General features: G+C 40.0%; 1 protein-coding gene across 3 annotated transcripts in view; it reads left to right on the forward strand.

Annotated features, from left to right (window-relative positions):
• The window catches only part of FERMT1 (FERM domain containing kindlin 1), a 67,526-nt gene extending 40,285 nt beyond the window's left edge, over window positions 1–27,241 (forward strand). Inside the window, exons 9-15 of one of the 3 annotated variants that reach the window (XM_022556511.3) lie at window positions 1,310–1,359; window positions 15,222–15,346; window positions 16,108–16,214; window positions 17,672–17,893; window positions 18,502–18,626; window positions 19,693–19,834; window positions 23,469–27,238. In XM_022556511.3, the coding sequence (XP_022412219.1) occupies window positions 1,310–1,359; window positions 15,222–15,346; window positions 16,108–16,214; window positions 17,672–17,893; window positions 18,502–18,626; window positions 19,693–19,834; window positions 23,469–23,642 (945 nt within the window). In that variant the 3' untranslated portion in view covers window positions 23,643–27,238. Of the gene's footprint in view, window positions 1–1,309; window positions 1,360–15,221; window positions 15,347–16,107; window positions 16,215–17,671; window positions 17,894–18,501; window positions 18,627–19,692; window positions 19,835–23,468 lie in introns of all 3 variants that reach the window. The other 2 variants (XM_089896582.1, XM_089896583.1) reach the window with 2 other exon arrangements.
• The last annotated feature ends 586 nt before the right edge of the window (window positions 27,242–27,827 follow it).

Genomic DNA, 27,827 nt, shown 5'->3' on the forward strand with positions numbered 1-27,827 from the left:
TTTGGGAGCCACTCTTTTGTACAACTTCTTCAGTCATTAGTTTAATCACATTGAATCATAGAGGTAGAGTCATTGTAATTGGCTATAAATAGTAATAGATAAAAATGAGTCATTATATAGTTTTGTATTTAATGTGTGTTCTATTATGGTTAAATTCCTTAAAATAGGAAATTGGTATCATGCCAAAGCAAATACTTCATACAAACTGAATTCCCAGGTTCTGTAGAGATTCAGGCCCTGAATCACATTTATTAGAGACATGGGCCCCATGAAACTGGACTTCTCTTTTGTCTACATCCTCCACTAAATACTTACAATGGAAAAGTCATCCTTCTTAGAATGAATAAAAAATTCCCTTCTCACCTCCCTCAGTATTTTTATTTGATGCCAAACAATAGTCTTTTCAGTTTGAAAAAAGGCACCAACCTACACTGCAGAATGAACTTTGAACGAGATTCCTTCTGAGAGTTTAATCAGTGAACTAGATATAGCAAGACTTATCCACTCTGATGTAAACATTGTAAAATATTTTGTTTATACATAAAAGTAGTAGTTTTTTTATAAATTTATTTCTTTTATTTATTTCTTTTTGGCTGCGTTGGGTCTTTGTTGCTGCACGTGGGCTTTCTCTAGTTGCAGCTATCAGGGGCTACTCTCCATCGCGGTATGCAGGCTTCTCATCGTGGTGGCTTCTCTTGTTGAGTAGCATGGGCTCTAGGCACGCGGGCTTCAGTAGTTGTGGCACGTGGGCTCAGTAGTTGTGGTGCACGGGCTTAGTTGCTCTGCGGCATGCGGGATCTTCCCAGACCAGAGCTCGAACCCGTGTCCCCTGCATTGGCAGGTGGATTCTTAACCACTGCACAACCAGGGAAGCCCCAAATTAGTAGTTTCTAACTCAAATTTTTAACTTGAGTGATAGTGTGTGGTAGTTTTTAAAATCTTTTTTCATTTGTGTAATATATGACACAGAAAAGTAAAAAATACAAAAACGTACAGCTTAACAAATTAGTATTAATTTATCACCCAAGTTACCACCCAAATCAAGAACTAGAACTTTACCAATCACCCCAGAAGTCCCACATGTGCCCGATCCTAGTCCTAACCCTCCCCCACCTCACCCCCAAGGTAACAACTGGAAATGTAGCTGGTGTGACTGAGGAACTGAGTTTTTCAATTTATTTAATTTTAATTAATTCTAATGTAAATAGCTACACATGGCGGGTGGCTACAGTGTGGGACAGCGCAGGTACAGAGTATCAGCACCACCTGTCTAATTACTGCCTGTCAAATGTTATCTGCTTTTCCTCAGGAGGACATTACTGATATCCCTAAACTTGCAGATAATCTCAGATTATTTAGGTAAGTCACCCTTGAAGAGGAAAGAAGTTACACAAAATCTTGCAGGTAAAGAGTCTAGGAGTTTAAATTGAACATCCATTAGGCAGGTTCATTGTTCAAAGGTAGGAGCATGAGCTTTGGCATCAGGCAATGGATGGAGTCCTAGCTCCACTATGCACATCAGCTGGGTGACCTCAGGTATTGTCCTTATGTCCCTGAGCCTCAGTTTCCTGATCTATAAAGTGGGGATATACCTTCCCTTAGGCTTGTTGGGAGAATTAAATTAGATGATGCATATGAAGCATTGAGCATGGTACCTGGCTCATTAAATGGTGGTGTAAACACGGCTGGTGTCAGTGATACTGAACACATATGCCAGACTGGAATTCTTTCTATGGTCCACCTGCTCAGGACTCTCACACTATTTGAAAGCTCTTTCATGGTTTAAAAATCAGTTGTCTCTAGAACTTTGATCCTGGGCTTATAGAGAGTAGTCACCTTAGTTTATCTACCTTCACCTGTTAAAGTATTTCTGATAAACTCCCCAGTCACCTCAGGTCAATCTGAAACTGTTAAAAAGGCAGAGAAGTTTTTTACCTTCTTCATGGGAAGAAAGGGCTGCCACATTTGTGATGGTGCCAAGGTGGGTTAGGATGAAAAGAGTAGGGTCCTTTTGAAGTTCTATCAGTTACTTTATGGTTTGTTGACTTTTCTTAACAAGCTGACACTTCACTGAGTCAGTTGGCTTGAAAAGAAACACAAGTCGCTTTTTTTAACATATGATGCAAAGAAAGACTTGGAAAGAATGAACAATGAATCAGCTATAAATGAGAAACAAGCGTCTGAAGGTAACAATATTTGTCACTGGGTTTCTACAAGGTTTTTTTTTTTTAGTGTGATTTTAGCAGATGGTTCCAAACAATAGGGTCATTCATTTAACTTCCGTGGCATAAATAGTTGCAACCATGCATATTGTTATAGTCAGAGCTACAGAAAAAAAATAAGGATTTGAATCCACAAATATATCTTAATAAATTATTAATAATTGTTCTTAAAAGAAATTCAGTTGCCGTTTTCTCTATATAGAGCAAATTGAGCTCTTCACAAACCAAATAATGACAATATTCTTCCTATAGATGTTTTTGATGAAGGAAGCGATATCCTGAAACTAAGCCCTGAATCCGTATCACTTTAGGGTGATTATTATGCTAAAACTCACAAAGTTGTCCTCATATTTCACCAGTGGCCACTTTATCTACCAAAGGTTTCAAGGCATTGAATGTATAATATAATATGGTTTCTGGAAGAAAATAATAAAGGAGGAAGGGGGGGGTTGAAACAGAAAAGGAGAAGGGAAGGGAGGAAAGATGTTGGAGAGTGGAGCTCTGCTGCTAGTGGGTGTGTGACCCTTATAGACCCTTCGTTTCTCTGGGCCTCCTTTCCTCAGCAGGAGAAGAGCATTGAACTAATCCTTTGATTTTTAATTTTTTTTTTCTTTGACAGTGAAGCTCTTTTTTTCCCCCTAAACACATCTATTGAACCACTATATAAATAGTGAACTTCACTTCCTAGCAACATGGCCTCTGATCTGATGCAAATCTCAGTCTCACTATAAATTCATTTGAATGTTGGGTAAGATAAAAAGAATTGTCAATACAAAGTTGATCTTGAAGTGAGACTGGGAAATCTCAGCTTGCAGGAAACGAAGAGGGAACTAGTTCTACAAATGAAGCTTCAGCTGCACAGGGGGATTTGGCCATGAACATTGATTCTCATGGCTCAGGGCTGGAATTTTAATCCCCACACAGGATTCAAGGTGGGGTTGCCTCCTGTAAAGTTATGAGCCAGGACTGAAGCTGCTGCCTAAAGCCAGAAACTTGCAAGAGCTGCCTTCTCTGCTTAACAGGGAGTAGAAAAACTGCCCATCAGTCAAAGGAAGAGTAAGTTCATCCTTGCATAGAGTTCTGTGTAGGGAGATGAAATGTCTCTTGAAAAGTCAGAGCCAAGGTCTGTGCCACACACAGATGTAGATCTAAATTTAAATGTCTTATATGATAAGAGAATTCTGAAAAATAAAACACAAACTGGTCCAGAACCACAAAAGCTATGAAACCCTAGCAAATGTAATTGCAAAAATACTTGGAGGGAAATATTCACAATCTAGCATGCGTGGACCTTCTACAGAAAACAGCAACACCCCCAAAACAAACAAACAAACAACCTCCCAATAAAAATGACTAACCATGTGAGTTCATGAACCACCATAAAGAAGTCAGTAGGCCCAGTAAATAAGAGGATTAGCCATTTTAATAATTTTAGGTAATAGAACAATCTGAAGAAACCATAAAATGAGTACGTTTAGAATCATTAAGTACATTGAAAGGTAAAAATTGTAATGAAAGGCAGTATTAGAAACTCTAAAAAAGAAAAATATAGTCATAGAAATTAAAAATTGAATACATGTATTAAACATCAAGTTCAAAACACAAAGAGAGGACTTAGAAAGGTAGAATTGGAAGATATGGTATAGATAGAATGAGAAGGTTCAACTAGGAGTTTCAGAAGGAAAAAAAGGGGAGAAGCAAACATTCCAAAGAGAATGCTTATTTTCCATAATTGTTGAAGACAAACTCCTTAAATTCAAGAATCACAAATCCCAACAAAATAAATCAGTATAAACGTACATCTTGGTGTGGCCAACCATTGGTAAGAGAAAGTCTTTAAAGTCAAAGAGAAGAGATAGATTTCCTATAAAGGAAAAACTGTTCTTGTTGGCTGGAAGATATCTTGAAAGGGCTAAGAGAAGATAACAATCAATCTAGAACTTTATGTCCAATCTCTCAACATTTTACTTGCTACAAACCCTTAAATATAAATCAGGCAAGATACAATCCTAATAGTCAATTACATATTTAATAAAAACAATGATTTATCCCCAAACTGTAAGGTGTAACCACTGTTGGAGAGACTACCTTGGAATAAATGGCTCCACAGCAGGGTTATAGGGAGAGGTTACAAATAAAACTCATTCATGGAGTCATTCATAATCAAGTTACTGTAGCAAAGAAGTTCCAGTCAGACATACCCAATGTGCTATAGAAGACTGTCAGTGTGATTTAGTTCATAAATAAGAGACTCTTAAATTTGGTAGGATCTTTACAGTATTTTTAAAGAGATGGAGGGTGACTATGAAAATCTTTGGTCCTACTCTAAGGCTCACTGGTTATCACATGCAAAATTACCTGTAAGAGTTATACTTAAAAAAAAAAAAAAAGAGGGACTTGCCTGGTGGCTCACTGGTTAAAAACCCACCTGCCACTGCAGGGGACACAGGCTCGATCCCTGGTCTGGGAAGATCCCACATGCCACGGAGCAACTAAGTCCAAGAGCCACAACTACTGGGCCCACGTGCTGCAACTACTGAAGCCCATGCCCCTAGAACCCGTGTTCTGCAATGAGAAGTCACTGTAATGTGAAGCCTGCTACCGCAACGAAGAGTAGCCCCTGCTCACTGCAACTAGAGAAAGCCTGCGCACAGGAACGAAGACCCAACGCAGCCAAAAAAAAAAAAAAAAAAAAAGTTCCAAATCTATGACCTCTCTGTGATGATAAGTGGCCATCAGTAGTGAGCCTCCAGATACTTTCAAAATAATAAATGCACTTAATCTGTCATTTAGGAAAAGGTGATTGTAAAATGAGTGAGAAAATAACAGTTTTTGAAAGATATTAATGCTGTGAAGAGAACATTTTGGGTTTTGGGGGGGGATTTTTTGCTTTTGCTTTTTTTAACATCTTTATTGGAGTAAAATTGCTTTACAATGGTGTGTTAGTTTCTGCTTTATAACAAAGTGAATCAGTTATACATATACATATGTTCCCATATCTCTTCCCTCTTGCATCTCCCTCCCTCCCACACTCCCTATCCCACCCCTCTAGGTGGTCACAAACCACCTAGCTGATCTCCCTGTGCTATGCGGCTGCTTCCCACTAGCTATCTATTTTACGTTTGGTAGTGTATATATGTCAATGCACTTTCTCAAAGCTTACCCTGCCCCCTCCCCATATCCTCAAGTCCAGGCTCTAGTAGGTCTGTGTCTTTATTCCCGTCTTACCCCTAGGTTCTTCATGACCTTTTCTTTTTTTCTTAGATTCCATATATATGAGTTAGCATACAGCATTTGTTTTTCTCTTTCTGACTTACTTCACTCTGTATGAAAGACTCTAGGTCCATCCACCTCACTACAAATCTCTCAATTTCGTTTCTTTACTGGCTATGTAATATTCCATTGTATATATGTGCCACATCTTCTTTATCCATTCATCTGTTGATGGATACTTAGGTTGCTTCCATGTCCTGGCTATTGTAAATAGAGCTGCAATGAACATTTTGGAACATGACTCTTTTTGAATTATGGTTTTCTCAGGGTATATGCCCAGTAGTGGGATTGCTGGGTCATATGGTAGTTCTATTTTAGTTTTTTAAGGAACCTCCACACTGTTCTCCATAGTGGCTGTATCAATTTATATTCCCACCAACAGTGCAAGAGTGTTCCCTTTTCTCCACACCCTCTCCAGCATTTACTGTTTGCAGATTTTCTGATGATGGCCATTCTGACCGGTGTGAGGTGATACCTCATTGTAGTTTTGATATGCATTTCTCTAATGATTAGTGATGTTGAGAATTCTTTCATGTGTCTGTTGGCAATCTGTATATCTTCTTTGGGGAAAAGTCTATTTAGCTCGTCTGCCCATTTGTGGATTAGGTTGTTTGTTTTTTTGTCATTGAGCTGCATGAGCTGCTTGTAAATCTTGGAAATTAATCCTTTGTCAGTTGCTTCATTTGCAAATATTTTCTCCCATTCTGAGGGTTACCTTTTCGTCTTGTTTATGGTTTCCTTTACTATGCAAAAGCTTTGAAGTTTCATTAGATCCCATTTGTTTGTTTTTATTTCCATCTTCCTAGGAGGTGAATCAAAAAGGATCTTGCTGTGATTTCTGTCATAGAGTGTTCTGCCTATGTTTTCCTATAAGAGTTTGATAGTGTCTGGCCTTACATTTAGGTCTTTAATCCATTTTGAGTTTATTTTTGTGTATGGTGTTAGGAAAATTTCTAATTTCATACCTTTACATGCACCTATCCAGTTTTCCCAGCACCACTTATTGAAGAGGCTGTCTTTTCTCCACTGTATATTCTTGCCTCCTTTATCAAAGATAAGGTGACCATATGTGCGTGGGTTTGTCTCTGGGCTTTCTATCCTGTTCCATTGATCTATATGTCTGTTTTTGTGCCAGTACCATACTGTCTTGATTACTGTAGCTTTGTAGTATAGTCTGACGTCAGGAAACCTGATTCCTCCAGCTCCATTTTTCGTTCTCAAGATTGCTTTGGCTATTTGGGGTCTTTTGTGTTTCCATACAAATTGTGAAATTTTTTGTTCTAGTTTTGTGAAAAATGCCATTGGTAGTTTGATAGGGATTGCATTGAATCTGTAGATTACTTTGGGTTGTATAGTCATTTTCACAATGTTGATTCTTCCAATCCAAGGACATGATATATCTCTCCATCTATTTGTATCATCTTTAATTTCTTTCATCAGTGTCTTATAATTTTCCGCATACAGGTCTTTTGTCTACTTAGTTTATTCCTAGATATTTTATTATTTTTGTTGCAATGGGAAATGGCAGTGTTTTCTTAATTTCACTTCCAGATTTTTCATCATTAGGAATGACAGAGATTTCTGTGCATTAATGTTGTATCCTGCTACTTTACCAAATTCATTGATTAGCTCTCAAAGTTTCCTGTCAGCATCTTTAGGATTCTCTATGTAGAGTATCATGTCATCTGCAAACAGTAACAGCTTTACTTCTTTTTTTTCCAATTTGGATTCCTTTTATTTCCTTTTCTTCTCTGTTTTCTGTGGCTAAAACCTCCCAAAACTATGTTGAATAAGAGTGCTGAGAGTGGGCAACCTTGTCTTGTTCCTGATCTTAGTGGAAATGGTTTCAGTTTTTCATCATTGAGGACAATGTTGGCTGTGGGTTTGTTATATATGGCCTTTATTATGGTGAGGAAAGTTTACTCTAGGCCTACTTTCTGCAGGGTTTTTATCATAAATGGGTGTTGAATTTTGTCGAAAGCTTTCTCTGCATCTATTGAGATGATCATATGGTTTTTCTCCTTCAGTTTGTTAATATGGTGTATCACGTTGATTGATTTGTGTATATTGAAGAATCCTTGCATTCCTGGAATAAACCCCACTTGATCATGTTGTATGATCCTATTAATGTGCTGTTGGATTCTGTTTTCTTGTATTTTGTTGAAGATTTTTGCATCTATGTTCATCAGTGATATTGGCCTATAGTTTTCTTTATTTGGGGCATCTTTGTCTGGTTTTGGTATCAGGGTGATGGTGACCTTGTAGAATGAGTTTGGGAGTGTTCCTCCCTCTGCCATATTTTGGAAGAGTTTGAGGATAGGTGTTAGCTCTTTTCTAAATGTTTGATAGAATTTGCCTGTGAAGCCATCTGGTCCTGGGCTTTTGTTGTTGGAAGATTTTTAATCACAGTTTCAATTTCAGTGCTTGTGATTGGTCTGTTCGTATTTTCTATTTCTTCCTGGTTCAGTCTCGGCAGGTGCTGTCTACAAGAGACCCACTTCAGACCTAGGGACACATACAGACTGAAAGTGAGGGGATGGAAAAAGATATTCTATGCAAATGGAAATCAAAAGAAAGCCAGAGTAGCAATTCTCATATCAGACAAAATAGACTTTAAAATAAAGACTACTACAAGAGACAAAGAATGACACTACATAATGATCAAGAGATCGATCCAAGAAGAAGATATAACAATTGTAAATATTTATGCACCCACATAGGAGCACCTAAATACATAAGGAAAATGCTAACAGCCATAATAGGGGAAATCGACAGTACCACAATCATAGTAGGGGACTTTAACACCCCACTTTCACCAATGGACAGATCATCCAAAATGAAAATAAATAAGGAAACACCAGCTTTAAATGAAACATTAAACAAGATGGACTGAATTGATATTTATAGGACATTCCTTCCAAAAACAACAGAATAGACATTTTTCTCAAGTGCTCATGGAATATTCTCCAGAATAGATCATATCTTGGGTCACAAATCAAGCCTTGGTAAATTTAAGAAAATTGAAATTGTATCAAGTATCTTTTCCGACCACAACGCTATGAGACTAGATATCAATTACAGGAAAAGATCTGTAAAAAGTACAAACACATGGAGGCTAAACAATACACTACTTAATAACCAAGTGATCACTGAAGAAATCAAAGAGGAAATCAAAAAATAACTAGAAACAAATGACAATGGAGACACAACGACCCAAAACCTATGGGATGCAGCAACAGCAGTTCTAAGAGGGAAGTTTATAGCAATACAGTTCTACCTTAAGAAACAGGAAACATCTCAAATAAACAACCTAACCTTGCACCTAAAGCAATTAGAGAAAGAAGAACAAAAAGCCCCCAAAGTTAGCAGAAGAAAAGAAATCATAAAGATCAGATCAGAAATAAATGAAAAAGAAATGAAGGAAATGATAGCAAAGATCAATAAAACTAAAAGCTGGTTCTTTGAGCAGATAAACAAAATTGATAAACCGCTAGCCAGACTCATCAGGAAAAAAAAGGGAGAAGACTCAAATCAATAGAATTAGAAATGAAAAAGGAGAAGAAACAACTGACACTGCAGAAATACAAAGGATCATGAGAGATTACTACAAGCAACTCTATGCCATGAAAATGGACAACATGCAAGAAATGGACAAATTTTTTTAAATGCACGACCTGCTGAGACTGAACCAGGGAGAAATAGAAAATATGAACAGACCAGTCACAAGCACTGAGATTGAAACTGTGATTAAATATCTTCCAACAGACAAAAGCCCAGGACCAGGTGGCTTCACAGGCGAATTCTATCAAACATTTAGAGAAGAGCTAACGCCTATCCTTCTCAAACTCTTCCAAAGTAAAGCAGAGGGAGGAACACTCCCAAACTCATTCTACTAGGCCACCATCACCCTGATACCAAAACCAGACAAAGATGTCACAAAGAAAGAAAACTACAGGCCAATATCACTGATGAACATAGATGCAAAAATCCTCAACAAAATACTAGCAAACAGAATCCAACAGCACATTAAAAGGATCATACACCATGATCAAGTGGGGTTTATTCCAGGAATGCAAGGATTCTTCAATATGCGCTAATCAATCAACGTGATACACCATATTAACAAATTGTAGGAGAAAAACTATATGATCATCTTAATAGATGCAGAAAAAGCTTTCGACAAAATTCAACACCCATTTATGATAAAAACCCTGCAGAAAGTAGGCATAGAGGGAACTTTCCTCAACATAATAAAGGCCATATGTGACAAACCCACAGCCAACTTTGTCCTTAATGGTGAAAAACTGAAACCATTTCCACTAAGATCAGGAAAAAGACAAGGTTGCCCACTCTCACCACTCTTATTCAACATAGTTTGGGAAGTTTTAGCCACAGCAATCAGAGAAGAAAAAGAAATAAAAGGAATCCAAATCAGAAAAGAAGAAGTAAAGCTGTCACTGTTTACAGATGACATGATACTCTACATAGAGAATCCTAAAGATGCTGCCAGAAAACTACGAAAGCTCATCAGTGAATTTGGTAAAGTAGCAGGATACAAAATTAATGCACAGAAATCTCTGGCATTCCTATACACTAATGATGAAAAATCTGAAAGTGAAATTAAGAAAACACTCCCATTTACCATTTCAACAGAAAGAATAAAATATCTCAGAATAAGCCTATCTAAAAGACCTGTATGCAGAAAATTATAAGACACTGATGAAGAGAACATTTTGAAACAATTATTTGGAAATGTTTCCATTGCCACCGTGTTGCCAATAATGATACTGCCTATTAAAACAATATTATCTGCTCACCTTTAAAACCTGGAAACAGAATTTTTCTGTGTTAAAGCATCCAAATTAAGAGTGATAGTGTATTTTAAACCCACTTATTAAAAATATTAAAGAGCAACGTATCCTGATCAATTTGCATATGTGAATTATTGACATCAGCGAAGATGGAAATTAGCAGCCTTGTTTCAACAAAAACCTTCACAAACAGGTAGATGGCATTAAAATATGAACAGTGTGATTTAGTAAACATGGCCAACAGTGTGCTTCCTCCACTGGGGTTTGTATAACTGAGCAATAACCTCCCTTCTTGAAACAAACCAAACTTTTCACATATATTTATTTTTAATTTAGGTTTATATAAGTTTTGTAATGTGTATATTGTAATATATTACAAATAAATAATTGTAAATATGTTAGGGGGTAGGTACTCAAAATATTTTAAGGATTGAGTGTGCCACATTTTAGTTTGGAGATCACTGGTCTGGAGTTGTGTTTCTCAAACGAGGGAACCATGTTAGGAAAGGTTACTTAAAATGAAGATGCCTGGGCCCTAACCTGGACCTGCGGAATAGGAAGGATTCTCTGGGACTGGGCCCAGGCTTGTATATCTTCAACAAGTTCCCTCCCAATTCTGATGAACACCAGAATTTGAGAACCATTTTTCTAGAAAATAAAGCCCAGCTCCTTAGGTGGACATTCAGAGTCCCACCGTGGCCCTCGTCTTCTTGCTGTTCTGGTCCCCATCAGCCCCACACATGGAAATGCTGTAACCTCAGAAACTGCCTCTTTGCCCATTTCCATGGCTCAGCCCGGCACCCAGCATGAGGCAGATGTCCAAGAAGTGTTGACCCAACTCCTACCAGCAAGGTGCCAGGCTCTGACTCGTCTCTGCATTTTGCACATGCAGTTGCCTGAACTCTTTTTTTTTTTTTTTAATTTTATTTATTTTTGGCTGTGTTGGGTTTTTGTTGCTGCATGTGAGCTTCCTCTAGTTGTGGTGAGTGGGGGCTACGCTTCGTTGCAGTGTGCAGGCTTCTCATTGCTGTGGCTTCTCTTGTTGCGGAACACGGGCTCTAGGCACATGGGCTTCAGTAGTTGCAGCATGCAGGCTCAGTAGTTGTGGCACACGGGCTTAGTTACTCCATGACATGTGGGATCTTCCCAGACCAGGGATCAAACCCATGTCCCCTGCATTGGCAGGTGGATTCTTAACCACTGCACCACCAGGGAAGTCCCTGAACTTTTCTTTTTGAAATTTCTTTTCCCTGTTCCTCCCATCAAATTCTTATTGATCCTTCATTCTATGTTTAAATGTTGTGTACTCTGTTACTCACCACTCCTATGTCCTTGTGGTATGACTTACCACGTTTTATTATATTTATTTACTTATACATTTCCCTCTTTTAATTACAAGCTCCATGAGTATTTGACACTGTCTCTTTTCTTTTTTTTTTTTTGTCATACTTCAGATAACATTTATTGATTGCTTGTTTTGTTTTTTGGTTTTCTGAAATTTATTTTTATTGAGATAACATTGATTTATATTATATGTTTCATATGTACAACATTATATTTCTACTCCTGTATACCCTACAGTGTGCTCACCACCAAAAATTTAGTTTCTATCCATCACCATACAGTTGATCCCCTTTACCCATTTTGCCACCCCTGCCCCACCCCTACCCCTCTAGTAACTACTACTCTGATCTCTGTTATCTAGGTGTTTGTTTTGGTTTGGTTTGGTTTGTTCATTTATTTTGTCTTTTGTTTTTTTATTAGTTCTTTGTATTCCACACATGAGTGAAATCATATGGTATTTGTCTTTCTCTGTCTGACTTATTTCACTTAACATAATACCCTCAAAGTCCATCCATGTGGCCACAAATGGCAAGATTTCATTCTATTTTGTGGCTAATATTCCATTGTGAATATATATGTATATATTCATATATATATACATACCACATCTTCTTTATCTGTTCATTTATCGATGGACGCTTTGGTTGTTTCCATATCTTGGCAATAAATAATGCCACAGTGAACATAAAGGTGTATATATCTTTCCAAATTAGTGTTCTCGTATTCTATGGATAAATACCCAGAAATGAAATTGCTGGGTTATATGGTAGTTCTATTCTTAATTTTTTGAGGAATCTCCATATTTTTTTCCATGGTGGCTACACTGGTTTGCATTCCTACCAACAGCGTATGAGGGTTCCCTTTTCTCCACAACCTCACCAATACTTGTTATTTCTTGTATTTTTTATAATAGCCAATCTAACAGGCATGAGATGATTTTAACCTTGTAGTTTTGATTTGCATTTCCCTAATAATTAGTGATGTTGAACATCTTTTCATGTACCTGTTGGCCACCTGTATGTCTTTGGGAAAATGTCTATTCAGCTCCTCTGCCCGGTTTTTAATTGGGTTGTTTGTTTTTTGTTGTTGTTGAGTTGTATGAGCTCTTTATATATTTTGGATATTAATGCCTTATTGGATATACCATTTGCAAACATCTTCTCCCATTCAGTAGGTTGTCTGTTCATTTTGTTGATGGTTTCCTTTGCTGTGCAGAAGCTTCTCAGTTTTATGTTATCCAATTTTTAAATGTTTGCTTTTTTTTCCCTTGTCTGAGGAGATTTATCTAGAAAGATATTGCTAAGACCAATGTCTTAGCAATGTTAGCAAACATAGGCATACTGCCTATGTTTTCTTCTAGTAGTTTATGGTTTTAGGTATGGTTAAGACTTACATTCAAGTCTTTAATCCATTTTGAGTTGTTTTTTGTGTATGGTGTGAGATGGTGATCTCGTTTCATTTTTTGCCTGTAGCGGTCCAGTTTTTCCAACACCATTTATTGAAGAGCCTATTCTTTCTCCATTGTATGTACTTTGCACCTTTGTCATAAATTAATTGTCCATAACCGCATGGGTTTTTCTGCCAATACCATGCTGTTTTGATTACTCTGGCTTTGTGATTTAGTTTAAAATCAGGGTGGGTGGTACCTCCAGCTTTGTTTTTTCATTTGTTTGTTTGTTTTTTGTTTTGTTTCATTTCATTTTGTTTTGTTTTGTTTTCCCCCTTAGGATTGCTTTTGCTATTCAGAGTCTTTTGTGGTTTCATACAGACTTTAGAATTATTTATTCTATTTCTGTGAAAAATGTCTTTGGGATTGCATATAATCTGTAGATTTCTTTAAGTAAAATGGACATTTTAACAATGTTAATTCTTCCAATTCATGGGCATGGAATATCTTTCCATTTATTTGTGTCTTCTCCAATTTCTTTCAACAGCGTCGTCTAGTTTTCAGTGTACAAAAAACTATCTCATTCTTGTGTGCACCATTCCCCACCCAGCCACCTTCTCCACTCCTCCTTCCCTGCCCTGCCTCAGCCTCTGGAACATCATTAGTTTTGGGGATATGCAAAAGCAGCTGGAGGATGAACCAACCTGGAAGAAAATAGTAGAGGGAATTTAAGATCTTTTGATACTCTTAAAGTCCAGTTAAAATAGAGAAGCAGAGTTTCATTCTTAACTCTGAATAGAAATATTTAGATGCTTAGGACTAAACTGAGACTTCACTGTCTTTTGGTTGTAGGCTGTGTCTTTAGATTTTATTTTGAAAATATTAACTTTAGAGACTCTGATTCTTAGACAAGTAATTAGAATTATACTACCTACAACTCTCAACATGATAAATACTATTTTAAGATAGTGATTTTCTAAATCCTAGAAATATTAACTCCGTATAATGTTTTTCAGTTTTATTGTGTGATTGTTATATAATAATCTCCTGTAATACATTGGTTTTTTAATGAACATATTCTCCCTTATCCTGGTGTTAAGGATAGCACATTTTTAGCTAATGAAAGACTAGTACTGACATGTTAAAAGACTTACCCCAAATTATATATGAGTGCAGTTAAGCCCAAGCTTCCTCTCTTCCTCTGTTCTTGAATGCAGAAATCTACCCCTCAGACATGAGATACCCTGATGCACCCCCAAGGCTGGGATTGTTCCATTGAACCACATACAATTCCTATCACCTTTTCTCTGTCCATCTGTATCCCCTTCCCTACTCCCCAGCTCGATCTCTTGTTTTCTATTTTGAATGACCCAGCTGAGGCCTGCCATTGGCATTGCCAACCTTGTCTAGCCCAGAGTACAAAGTTTTCTGGCCCCAATGGATATCATGGTTGGAGGTCTTCCCCCAAAATATTTTTAAATTGAAGTATAGTTGATTTACAATATTGTGCCAAAATATTTTTTAATAAGAGTGAGTCTATGTAGATTAGCTGTAGATTTTGGTGATTTCCATGGCTCACTAGGAATTTTCTCATGGTTTCTCTTAAGGGTCAAGAGGAAAGTACAGAAAAGTACCTTTATATCTGATTTTTATGTCTGATAATCTGAAGATTGTGTTGTCCGTATAGACAGCTTTTTCAGATTCAAGAAGTAAACTGAAATTTTAGATGTCACCAGATTCATGGATGTTTCTCACATCATCATCATAGTAATAATAATAATTTGTTGAGCACTTCAGTTTGCCAGGTACCTTATAGAGATTACCTCTTTCCATCCTCACAAAAGCCCTATGAACTGGAGGCTGATACTCTCCCATCACACAGAAGCAGTACATGTGGCCCAGAAAGATGAAGTGTCTTTTCCAGGGTCACACATTTATACAGTAGCAGAGCCAGAGTGTAGCCCCAGGTGGTCTAGCTCCTGAGATTTTGCGTTAACTTCTGCATCTCATATCAAAACCCCATTTTCAGTTTTTAGAAATGAGTTAGCAATTTGAAAATTATTTTAAAAAATACAGAGGATGTTGTTTCAAAGGGTCCCTAGAGCATCTTGATCCACTTGAATTTGCAATGTGTCCTACATTTCTGGATGCTTTTTCAAATGCTTACTGTACTTTAATTTGCAGGCCCAAGAAGCTAATATTAAAAGCTTTCAAACAATATTGGTTCGTCTTTAAAGACACGTCTATAGCCTACTTTAAAAATAAGGAACTTGAACAAGGAGAACCAGTAGAAAAACTAAATCTTAGAGGTAAGAGGGTCCAATATCTTGGTATGGCTTGTCACGGCCCAGCAAGGGGATGAAAGCCAAGACTCCCACCAGTGAAGCAGGTTCACTCCCAGAGGAACCTCTTATGTCACGGGTTGTCAGTGACCGCCTGCCTGCAGCTCCTCCTCCCTGTGAAACATGGACCTGAAATGCAAACCAGTGAATGGTTATTTGTGTTATGTTGTCCCTTCTTTCCCAGTGTGTCCAAGTCTCTGAAGTGGTGGTAATTAGTGTCATAAACATAATACATTAGACATTGTTGGATCCTGAAAAACACTCTGAATTCCAAAACAATTATGTCTAATTCAGTATCACTTTTGTGCCTGATTTCTGAAAGTGGCCGTGAGTGTACTGGTAACTCCATTAACTAAAAATTTAATTAACTAGTGCACTCAATTCCCTTATCATTGTGACAATCAGAGGATTCCCTCTGCTTTAATTCATTTCAAAGCTTATATTCAATAACTGATTATATGAGTTAGAATAGCCAAGTCAACCTGAAAAATGAATTCAACTGATGATTATTTAAGAAATCCATAAAAGAAATATTTTTATTTATCCATGTTATGTTCATAACTTATCTAGTTATCCTTTAATTAATGTTATCAGCCTGCTCCTCAGTTTTTCAGAAGAGAACCAAATCTGAGGAGCTTATGTTCAAAGTCTTTATTTTAGATGCACATCTGATATTTGTCTAAGAGACCTCTCAGAACTCAGTTCTGTCCTTGCCTTTTATCACTCAGGCTGTGAAGTTGTGCCAGATGTAAATGTAGCAGGGAGAAAATTTGGAATCAAGTTACTAATCCCGGTTGCTGATGGTATGAATGAAGTATATCTGAGATGTGACCACGTAAGTAAAACCACAAAAATGGTAAGTCACTTCACCTTTATTAAGCCTCAGGACAAACCATCTCAGGTGTTTTCTCAAATGAGGGCACTCATCAGTCAGCTATTGCTTTGTAACAAACAATCACAAAAATCACACAGACACATACGAATAAACGTTCTGCAGGTGGGCTGGGGATTGAGTGATCCAGGCTGAGGGCATCTGGGCAGATCTGCTTCAAGCCATCCACCTGGCTCGGCTGGCTCCTTATCGCAGGCTGAGCTCATGGGATTTATTCTGGGTCCCAGGCTGCCTGTGGAGGAGGCTCTTCTCATAGTGATGGCAGAAGTGCCAGAGGGGAACTGGGAACGTGTGAGACCTCCTAAATCTTAAGCTTGCAGTCAATCGGTAGGTACACTGTCATTTCCACCCATGCTCCATTGACTAAAGCACATCCATGGCCAGGCCCAAAGTCAAGATATGGGAAATTACACTCTAGCTCTGGTGGGAGGGACTGTAAAATTACATGGCAAGAGGTGTGGATGCTAGGAGGGTGAAGATTGAGGCCAGTGATTCAGTGAACCACACCTACTGTTGCCCTGAAGAATTAATTCGATTCTTCACCTGCATCCCCTCGGCTTCTGGGACCACTCCCCTTTGCTCCCTGAGGTAACAAATGAGCACAGACATTAAAGAACAATAGAAGCCACCACTAACTGGTTCAGCACCACCAATGGACCTGATTCCTGCTATGGGATTAGAGTCTTTACTAAGGATAGGCCAGGGGAGAAATAATATGAGAAGTCAGTTAATGATTTTTCCTCATTTTCTTCTGTCATAGAGATAAGATGTGATATGAAAATGGAAATATGTGTCAAGGAGGCTATCGGGTAGTTTGGGTTTTCACCTGTCTGTGCCCCATGGAGCTCCTTTTTGTCCTTGGTTCATCTTTTTTTTTTTTTTAATTTATTTGGTTGCATCGGGTCTTAGTTGCGGCAGGTGGGCTCCTTAGTTGCAGCTCATCAGCTCCTTAGTTACAGCACACGGTCTCCTTACCTGTGGCTCGCAGGCTCCTTAGTTGTGGCATGCAAACTCTTAGTTGCAGCATGCATGGGGGATCTAGTTCCCTGACCAGAGTTCGAACCCAGGACCCTGCATTGGGAGCATGGAGTTTTATCCACTGCACCACCAGGGAAGTCCCTCCTTGGTTCGTCTTTAAATGCAAAGTTCTCCACATGGAATTTCTTAAAGTTGACATTCGTATTCTCTAGCCCCGTGGTATCTAGAAATTCAACACAGGACTCAAAAGCTCTCATTGGACTTTAAATTATGTGGTTAACAGTCAGTGTGAATGTGTGCCACTTCATATCTTTCCTTGCTGGGAAGGTGACGGTTTTGATGAAAGCCCAGGTCCTGCTCTGTTCCCAGCATGGCTGCTTTGCATTTGAACTTACTTCTCAGCCCTCTGGTGTTTGCTGCAGGAGAGTCAGTATGCCCAGTGGATGGCTGCCTGCATCTTGGCATCAAAGGGCAAAACCATGGCGGACAGCTCCTACCAGCCAGAGGTCCTTAACATCCTTTCATTTCTGAGGATGAAAAACCGGAACTCAGCATCTCAGGTGGCTTCCGGTCTTGAAAACATGGATATGAACCCGGAATGTTTTGTGTCACCTAGGTGTGCAAAAAAGCACAAGTCTAAACAGGTACTGCTAATCTGGTTGGGGTGATTGTCTGCAGCAAATTCTGTATTTTCTGAAATAAAATAAATAATTTAAATGACTGAGATCATCATCATGAAAAATCAGCTGATAGGGAAATTTGACTCTGAACTGGGTATTAGATGATATTAAGAAATTTTTGTGAACTTTGTTAGCAGTGACTATACTGCTAACTGAACATGGCAATATTCTCAGAATAAACCTAATTTAAAAATAATGATTTAGTCCCCACAAATTAAAATTTTAAGTTATGCTTCCATAAGAGTGGGGTTGAATGTTACACAGATAAACTGATTCAAGTAGAACCATTGTCCATGGAGACCACAGACCCCGGAAAGAACTCAGGACTCTTCATCTACATAAAGCTTAGATATTTATGTGTTGGTCCATCTTCCTGTTTCTCCACAGGGATTTGCATGTATTATAGAAAGAGAGAGAGAGAGTGAATGATTGAATGGGAGGAATTGTCTTTGTGGAGCTGTAGTTGGGCCTTGCATTCATTCTTCTCGTTGGGGACCCGGGGCCAACGGGATGATTGCTGTAGAGAGTCAGTGCCTGCTAAGGAGAATTTGACATCTCCCACTTCTGCTTAGCTGGCAGCCCGCATCTTGGAAGCCCATCAGAACGTGGCCCAGATGCCCCTGGTCGAAGCCAAGCTGCAGTTCATTCAGGCATGGCAGTCTCTACCTGAATTCGGCCTCACCTACTACCTTGTCAGGTGATTACAATGCTCACTTGCCTCTCTCACTTTCTGTTCAATTTTAAGTGGTTTCATGGAGCCCAGTTTATTCTCATTTGGTCTAGAATGTAGAACTCTTTCTTTCTTTTTTTTTTTTTAATTTTAGAATACTGTCCTTTCACAAATGGCCCAAACACTTTTGGCTGCTCATGACAATCTTCCATAACTCTGTTCACAGTACCTACCAGATCTCTCTGCTTCTCCTGGTCCCCTAAGTTTTCGACTTCGCAGCAAGAGTGATCCTGTTAAGATCTCAGTCAAACCACGTCAGGTCTCTGCTCACCACCACTGAAAGCATTGTGTCACACTCAGAGTAAGAGCCAAATCCTTACAGTGGCCCTGCAAGACCTTAGTGCTTGAATTTCACATCCTCTCCCCTCCTTCACTGTGCCCAGCCACACTGGCCTCCTAGCAGGGCCTTGAGCCTGAGGAAAAAAAAAGACTCTGGCTTTCACACTGGCTGTGCCCTCTGCCTAAGATACTTTTTCCCCAGATATCCACATGGCTCACTCCCTCACAGACATTAGTTCTTTGATCAAATCTCCCTTCTCACTGAGATCTTCCCTCTCGATTTAAAATTGTAACAACCTCATTGCCAGTATTCCCTGTCCCACTTCTGTGCCTTATCCTCCTTTATTACCTTATCTGGCATGTATATTTCACTTATTCATGACTCTCTCCCCCAACTAGAACACAAGCTGCATGAGGTCAGGAATCTTCTGTCTGTTTAGGTCACTGCTATATTCCCAGTGCCTAGAAGGGTACCTAGCATACACAGTTGGTGCTAATTTGAATTAACTGACTTGACTGCCTCTTATTTTGCTTTCCTCTGATGTCAGTTTCACTTAAATAATGTCTGCAGGACAGCCTACTCTCCAGCCTTCATATTCTATCCTAATAAAAATGCCCTTCTATAGAAAGTTAATCCCTCATTGTCTGTTCTTCAGAAATGATTTGAAATGTTGGTATTCTCTTTAAGAAGTTGTATGTGAATGAACATCATGTTACAGGAAGCAGTTTCATATTTTAATTATTTTTTTTTCAGATTTAAAGGAAGCAAGAAAGATGACATTCTGGGAGTTTCATATAATAGGTTGATTAGAATCGATGCAGCCACTGGGATTCCAATTACAACATGGAGATTTACAAATATGAAACAGTGGAATGTAAACTGGGAAATCCGGCAGGTAAAGTGAAAGTTTTTGGTACATTCAGCATTGAGCCTATAAATGTGTGTTCCCTCAGAACTGCAGCTTATTTTGATTTTAAGAAGGTATTATTATACTTAGAACTCAGAAACCACAAGCATGTGGTAATTGTCTGCTAAAATAATCACTTGCAGTTCTGAGCAGTTTCCTAGCAAGCACAGACCAAATGCTTTTGAATTAACACAAGTTGGCTTAGTCTCCATACAGACAGACTCTAAAATTGCTGAGCAGTTTGATTAATTTCTTTCAACTCAGTGTACGATTATGTAAGATTTAGGCTGACAATTACTTAGCTGAAACTACCTGAGATGTAAATATCATACAAAATAAATACAAAACAGGCGTCATCTGACTGGCTGCCAAGAGGTGTAACTGGCTGAGAACTCAGAGGCTCAACTGCCCACCTGGAGAGCATTCCAGTCCCAAAGGGGAAAAGTATCAGAGAAGCCAGCGAGGTACACAGGGGTCATGGAGGAAACTTAGCCTCTGAGTTCAGGAGCCCTCAGCCCCCATCGTCCCCGCCCTAGGAACCAGGTCAGGCCATGCCTGCATCACAGGACGTGCTAGACCAAGTCAGACACACCTGAGTGTCCTGATGATTTAAAACATTCTGCTGTTGCTGATATAGGATCTTTATCGCATTCCTTTGGCATTCCCATTTTTCCAGTATAAAGCTGTCAATGTAGAGCGAGGATAAGTGACTCACATTTTTCTTTTTTTAAGAACCATGGATTCCTCTCAGCAGGGCTGTTGACCATCTGGACTCATTTGCAGAACAATGTTCTGAGATTAGATGGCCTCTAAGGCAGTGACTCGAAAACCTTGTTGTACCCTCAAGGTCGTGTAAATCCGACTCTGGGAAATGCAAATCAAAACTACAAAAAATGAGGCACCGCCTCACACCAGTCAGAATGGCCATCATTAAAAACTCTATAAATAACAAATGCAGGAGAGGATGTGGAGAAAAGGGAACCCTCCTACACTGTTAGTGGGAATGTAAGTTGGTACAGCCACTATGGAAAACAGTATGGAGGTTCCCCAGAAAACTAAAAATAGAATTACCATATGATCATTACCATATGATCCAGCAATCCCACTCCTGGGAATATATCCTGACAAAACTCTTAATTCAAAAAGATATATGCACCCCTATGTTCATAGCAGCACTATTCACAATAGTCAAGACATGGAAACAACCTAAATGTCCATCAACAGATGAATGGACAAAGAAGATGTGGTACATAGGTACAAAGGAATACTACTCAGCTATAAAAAAAGAACAAAATAATGCCTTTTGCAGCAACATGGATGCAGCCTGAGATTATCATACTAAGTGAAGTAAGTCAGAAAGAGAAAAACAGGGCTTCCCTGGTGGCGCAGTGGTTGAGAGTCCGCCTGCCGATGCACAGGACATGGGTTTGTGCCCCGGTCCGGGAAGATCCCACATGCCACGGAGTGGCTGGGCCCGTGAGCCATGGCCGCTGAGCCTGCACGTCCGGAGCCTGTGCTCCGCAACGGGAGAGGCCACAACAGTGAGAGGCCCGCGTACCGCAAAAAAAAAAGAGAAAAACAAATACCATATGATATCACTTATATGTGGAATCTAAAATATGACACAAATGAACCTATCTACAAAACAGAAACAGACTCACGAACATAGAGAACAGACTGGTGGTTGCCAAGGGGGAGAGGATTGGGGGAGGGATGGAGTGGGAGGTTGGGGTTACAGATGTAAGCTTTTATATATAGAATGGATAAACAAGGTCCTACTGTATAGGATATAGAGAACTATATTCAATATCTTATGGTAAACCATAATGGAAAAGAATATTTTAAAAAGAATGTATATGTGTATAACTGAATCACTTTGCTGTACAGCAGAAGTTAACACAACATTGTAAATCAACTACAATTTAAAAAAAATGATCCAACTGTGCACCTTAAATAGGTCTGTTTATTATACATTGGTTATACCTCAATAACACAGTTTGGAAAAAAATCTGACTCTGGGAATTACTGAGATCAGTGATTCTTTTTTTGTTTGTTTGTTTTTAAAATAACATTTATTTTTTAAAAGTTAACATGTGCGTAATAGGAAACCGAAAAACACAAGAAGCAAAAGGCAAAGTCATCCATAATCATAAGCAGTTTACCGTTTGATGTGTCCTTCTAGGTCTCATTTGTGTATCTATACAACTGAGCATCCATTTTCATATAAGTAAGATCATACAGTTATGTACTGTGCTTTTTCAGACATCAGGAATATTTACCACTTCAACGTCCCAAAGCTATTTGAGTATTTTGATAACCAAGAATACACTACACCAACTCAATCTACAAGGAAAAAAATGTAATCCTGCCTTGCTTGGCAACAAAAATTTCATAAAAGACAAAAATGGCAACAGGCCTCTAGATAAAGATATTGGTAGAGTTATGATTAAAATACCACATTTCCTTAATGTTCCATTAAAAATGAGACAGAAAGCAAAATATAAATATAAACACATCCACATACATGCCTCCCTTTATACTTCCTTCTGCCCCTCTGCTGCTAACCTAATGAGCTAGTCCTGACGTACATTTCTCAGAGACGGTTTAACAATTCCATATCCAAGATGCTCCTTTTTTTTATCAGTTGTAGCAAAGATATTTACCAATTGGTTAATTCACTAGCTCTACTTTTTATCATACACTGTCACCTCAGGATATCTAAAAGCTTAGATGTTGCAAAATAAAAAATGAGCCTTGCAAAAGACTTTTGCTGGTGTGTACTATTGAACATTTCAACTTATCCATTGCTCTATATGTTACATGCCTTTGGTTTAACTTTACTGTATATATTATGTACATACTGGACAAATGGGTCCTAATTTTATAATATCTAGTCTCTAGATATTAAAGGGGTTGCCAATGTATGACAAAAGTAGAGTTGGTAAACTAACACATTTTTTACACTTTTGTGTTAAAATTCATTGAAAGGCCATCTTTTGAAAAGGACCTTTGGAAATGAAATTGTAAATCACATCTAAGTGACACATGTGCCTGTACTCACCCACTGTTGGATGATGGAAAGAAGTAATTGGGAGAAATGAAGGGTTCTAGACTAGAATGTTTCTGTGTAGATCAGTGATTCTTAAAGGTCCCCAGCTGATTCCACTGGGCAGCCAAGGTGGAGAACGGGTGAAGCTTCAGTTTCTTCCAGTGTTAGAGTTTATGACTTCCAGCTGGGAAGGAGTGAGGGCCGTGGCTGTAGGAAAATTCACGTGGGCCTTTTTCTCTCCACTAAAAAATCTGCAAAGCACTCTTCCCCTCCACACAGGGAGTGCTTAGACAGTTCTTTCATCTAAACAAGAGCCAGACAGGAAATATCTTTTGTGTTGAGCGTTAGAATGTTTTGCCAGGTGTGCAGCAAAGCTGACACCACAAGAGGGCGCCCAGAGAGCAGAGACGTTTTCTGTAAGCTTTGATGCAAGCAGTGGGTTTTGCAGGGTTTGGGGAAACCCATCTGTCAGCACCTCAGCAGTCCTCAGCTCTGGGACCATCTCCAGCCAAGCGGCTTCTTTCTCATTCGTCTTTGTCAGAGCTTAAGTATACCTGTGCCTTCCTCTTCCAGGTGGCGATCGAATTTGACCAGAACGTCTCCATCGCATTCACCTGCCTGAGCGCGGATTGCAAAGTCGTGCATGAGTACATCGGGGGCTACATTTTCCTGTCCACCCGCTCCAAGGACCAGAATGAAACTCTCGACGAGGACCTGTTCCACAAGTTGACCGGTGGCCAGGAGTGAACAAAGCAGGCCTGCTGGACCTACACAGAGGGCAGGCCTACCCGGACGTTGGGTCAACAGCCTGCACCATGTGTACATTCCAGGCTGACAGCATATATTCACCACCGGACACCCAGACCCTCGCCTCATTTCCAGCACCCTGCCTAGCACATCCCTCTCCTCACTCTGCCCTCTGCTACCCGCTGTGGACGGGGCCTCAGTTAACCTCTTCTGTAATGCGGGGCGGGAGAGAGGACACTGCTCGGCATTACTCCAAGGCTCCACGTGTAGCTATGACCTGCAGAACCTGCAAGTGCATGGCTAGAAGCTGTCCGTGTGCTTATCTGCTTTTTTACTAAGTCAAAGGAAAGACAGGTTAAAAGCACATGTAGCAAGGACAAATCTTATTCCCCAAACTCAGGTATGAAAAGAAATGTCTTTCCTTAACAGAAGTGCCTTTAACTACCATCTTGTGAAAATGGCAGAGGGAGCCCCCGCATACACTTTTGTCCCGTAGGTCAAAGTCTGGGGGTGAAGGTCTGGGGAAAGGTGGAGTTACCTGGTACCAGTTGGTGACAAGGGGTCAGAGTAGTGGCCCTCAGTGTCATCAGTCCCGAGTGACATCTGCCAAGGTGACCACTGACCCATCTGGTCTTGGACATCGGTTACTGCCCCACCTGCAAGTCCCATTCCATCCCTGGGGAGCCTTCAGCCACAATTAAAGGGGATCCCTTAAGTCCTTCTAAAGACACAGTGACACAAGTGTTCAGGGAAACCCATTTCTCAAACCCACTCCATGTCTCAACAGCTTCTACTCTGGGTTGGGGCTCAGGAAGATGAGCTCAGTTCTCTCTTCATAAAAACCACCTCCCAGCATCAAGGTTTCCAGTGAGGTCTCCATCCCAACCAGTCAGGGAGAGAAGAACAGGACACAGGGCAGCCCCGTACCCAAAGACCACCAACTTAAGGGCTCTCAGCTTCCCCAGGGGCTTCTGTCTACTTAGGGCCTTTGGCTGGTCTGTGGGGTAGGGAAGCCTTGCTCTTATCACTACCCAGTGTTCTGGATTTGTGTCTGTTTATATGACTCACGGCCTTTCCCCTGAAGGCTTTGTAAATCAAAAGCAGATAATGGACTTTTTTTTTTCTCTACTTTTTGCTCTGTTGTCTCTGCCTTGAGACATGAATGTGGGCCACTTAACAGCTGCCTCAATTGTCATTTTCTGTTTTGGTTCATCAGTGTTGGGAGGATTGAGTTTTAAGAAGGTAAAAGGCAGTACTGGGGTTAGAGGGAAATATCAGATGTATTTTAGTATGTTTTTATAAATATTCTCCTGTCACACAAAGGATGTGGGTTGCAAGGGTAAGGCTGAGACTCTGTTTCCATTTTGAAGTTCTTTTAGGATGCAAACCTCAGGGGGCCTGGCTGGACTTCAGATGCCCAAAAACATTGGCTGTTGCTTTATTTTCTAACAAAACTGTTTGAGAAGAGAGATCTCTGCAATTCTGGGGGCCACCTCGAGACAGCCTTGGCTGGGGACCCTTGGGCCCTGAGCCAGAAGCTGTCACTGGAAATTCTTCTTTCACCCTCTCCTTAGAGGTGAATGTTATTGAAGAATCTTCAGGCAACTGAACTTCTGAGGCCTAGCTTAAAGCCTGGATGTGGCTTGGGCACTTGGAAAATCTGGTCCATGTCAAAAAGAACTGAGTTTGAAACGTTTTGTACAGAAACCAGTGCCAAGTGAACTGCGTTGAACTTGGTGGTCATTTCTCCATAGTCCTGGGCTCTATTATTTTAGAGCCTAGCTGGGCCCGACATTAAAGTAATGCTCCTTGATGTCACAGTTTCCCTGTCTGCTGTCAAATGCAGCTCTGCCTAATTTACCAAAGCTAAACCTTTGGTTCAACCTTCTGCCTTAGCTTTTCCTGGTTGTCTGACATTTCCATGAAAACACTCAGAAGAGCTGACCAGTTTAACCAGACTTTCAGGGGAGCATTTCTTCCACAACTCCACAGCCACATCCCAGAGGAATAAACAAGCATGGCAGGAAAACCTTAAACACTGCTATTCCAAAGAGCAACTTAAGGACTTTTTTTTACATTGGGTGCGAAGGTCACCTGACTTCCTATGATGAAATTTGAAATTAATGTGTGCCTTTCAACCCTGTTTGATTTCTTATCTACAGTACATGGGGAAGTCTGCATTTTTTTGTGTGTTATTTTATATGACTTCTTAAATTAAAAGATTTATATGGATTTGAATATGGTCTAGTTGCGTCCTCTCCAGTCTGTTGCCTCTAAAAAGGCGAATATTTTCTCCATTATGAAAAAGGAGTGCAACTTTCAGGTTTAACATTTGCTTTTCCTCACAATTCCAATATCTGAGCTATTCTCTGCAGTGAGATTGACTTAGAAACCTCACTTAACCATTGGTTTCAACTCTTTTCTCATTGACTGTCACTAGATTTCCTGACATATCGTGAGCTCTTTTTATCCGGGTCCACCTTTTAGAAAAAGCACTATAGAGCAAAAAAGTAGCCAGAGGCAGAGGGACATCAGAGGGCCTCTGATTTGATGACCCAATGTCACGGGCACATCTTTGATTTAGTGATAGATGGTCCATAAGGGTTAGGAATGTGTAGTTTTTAGATATCCCTTCATGCAATTCTTTTTTTTTTAATTTAACTACAGTTGATTTACAATATTGTATTAGCTTCAGGTGTACAGATTCTTATCCATTATAGGTTATTACAAGACATTGAATATAGTTCCATGTGCTATATAACCCTTTGTGCAATTCTCACATCAACCCACAGGGAGCAGAAACGGCTTGCCTTCTCATTTCACAAAGGAGAAACCAGGCTCCGAAGGTGAAGTAACGTGCCCAAGGTCACACCAAGAGTAAGCAGTGGAACCAAGATTCAGAGCCAGGTCTTAACTCCAGAGCCTACTGAACTTAACCCAGCAAACCCCACCCTTCCATTTCCAGCCCTGCTCAGCCTTGAACTGCCTGCCCCACTCCCAGCCCCAAGGCAGGCCTCTCCTGAGCTCAGTGTCCCCATGTCACACACCGGTGGGGGAGGGCCAGGGAAGTCAGAGGATTGGCTGCCCCAGAGGAGCTGGGGAGGTACAGGTGGATCAAAAAGGTCTGGAAGGGACTTCCCTGGTGGCACAGTGGTTAAGAATCTGCCTGACAATGCAGGCGACATGGGTCCAAGCCCTGGTCTGGGAGGATCCTACATGCCGTGGAGCAACAAAGCCCGTGCACCACAACTACTGAGCCTGCGCTCGAGAGCCCATGAGCCACAACTACTGAGCCCATGTGCCACAACTACTGAAGCCCGCATGCCTAGAGCCTGTGCTCTGCAACGAAGAGTAGCGCCCACTTGCCACAACTAGAGAAAGCCCATGTGCAGCAATGAAGACCCAACGCAGCCAAAAATAAATTAATTAATTTTTTTAAAAAAAGGTCTGGGAGCCAGAGAATTGAGTATTTTGATTCTGGGCAAGTTTCATTTTCAGTCCCATGGTAGAAAAATAAACAAATGAGTCTTTCATTTCAAAACTCATCTTTGAGTTGTAGGCACTTGAAGCCAAGACATCCTGCAATATTTGTTTTCTGAAATTGCTAAAAAGAAAAAATGTAATTCACTTGTAATTAAAGACTTCTTTTTCACTTCAGTACATTCAGTAAAGAGTAAAATAGAAAGGGAGGCTCCCTTCCACACCTCCAACCTCCCTGAGAGATTCTGCGGTGACAGGAGGAAGGGGAAAAGGCAGGAAAATCATGTGAAATAATGAAATACATACGAGCTATATTCTTTCATTATTTTCCCACACAAACACATGATTTTTATGAAATCACAGGAGATATGATCATGTGAAATAATGCTATATATATGAATTTTTTTCATTATTTTCCCACACAAACATGTGGTTTTCCTGCTTCCTCCTCTCCCCACTGCCCCACTATCCGAGAGCCATTGAACCCTGGAAATCCTGGAAAATCTGAAGGTCAGCACGTGGCCCTTCCTTGTGTTCAAGTTTTCCTGTCCCCTTTCTCAACAGTAGGTACCTTCCTGAAGCCGAGTGGAGTTACTGAGCTCCATCAAAGGGAACAAAACCAGCCTGCACATTCTCCCTCCTCACAAATGCCTGTGCTGCCCTGGAGCTCCCACCGGCCTTGGGGTGATGGGTTCTCAGACTTCT

The sequence above is a fragment of the Delphinapterus leucas genome, chromosome 15, assembly GCF_059928025.1.
Source record: "Delphinapterus leucas isolate spDelLeu-1000000601 "Yukka" chromosome 15, BTC_Dleu_Yukka2, whole genome shotgun sequence".
Taxonomy (NCBI): domain Eukaryota; kingdom Metazoa; phylum Chordata; class Mammalia; order Artiodactyla; family Monodontidae; genus Delphinapterus; species Delphinapterus leucas.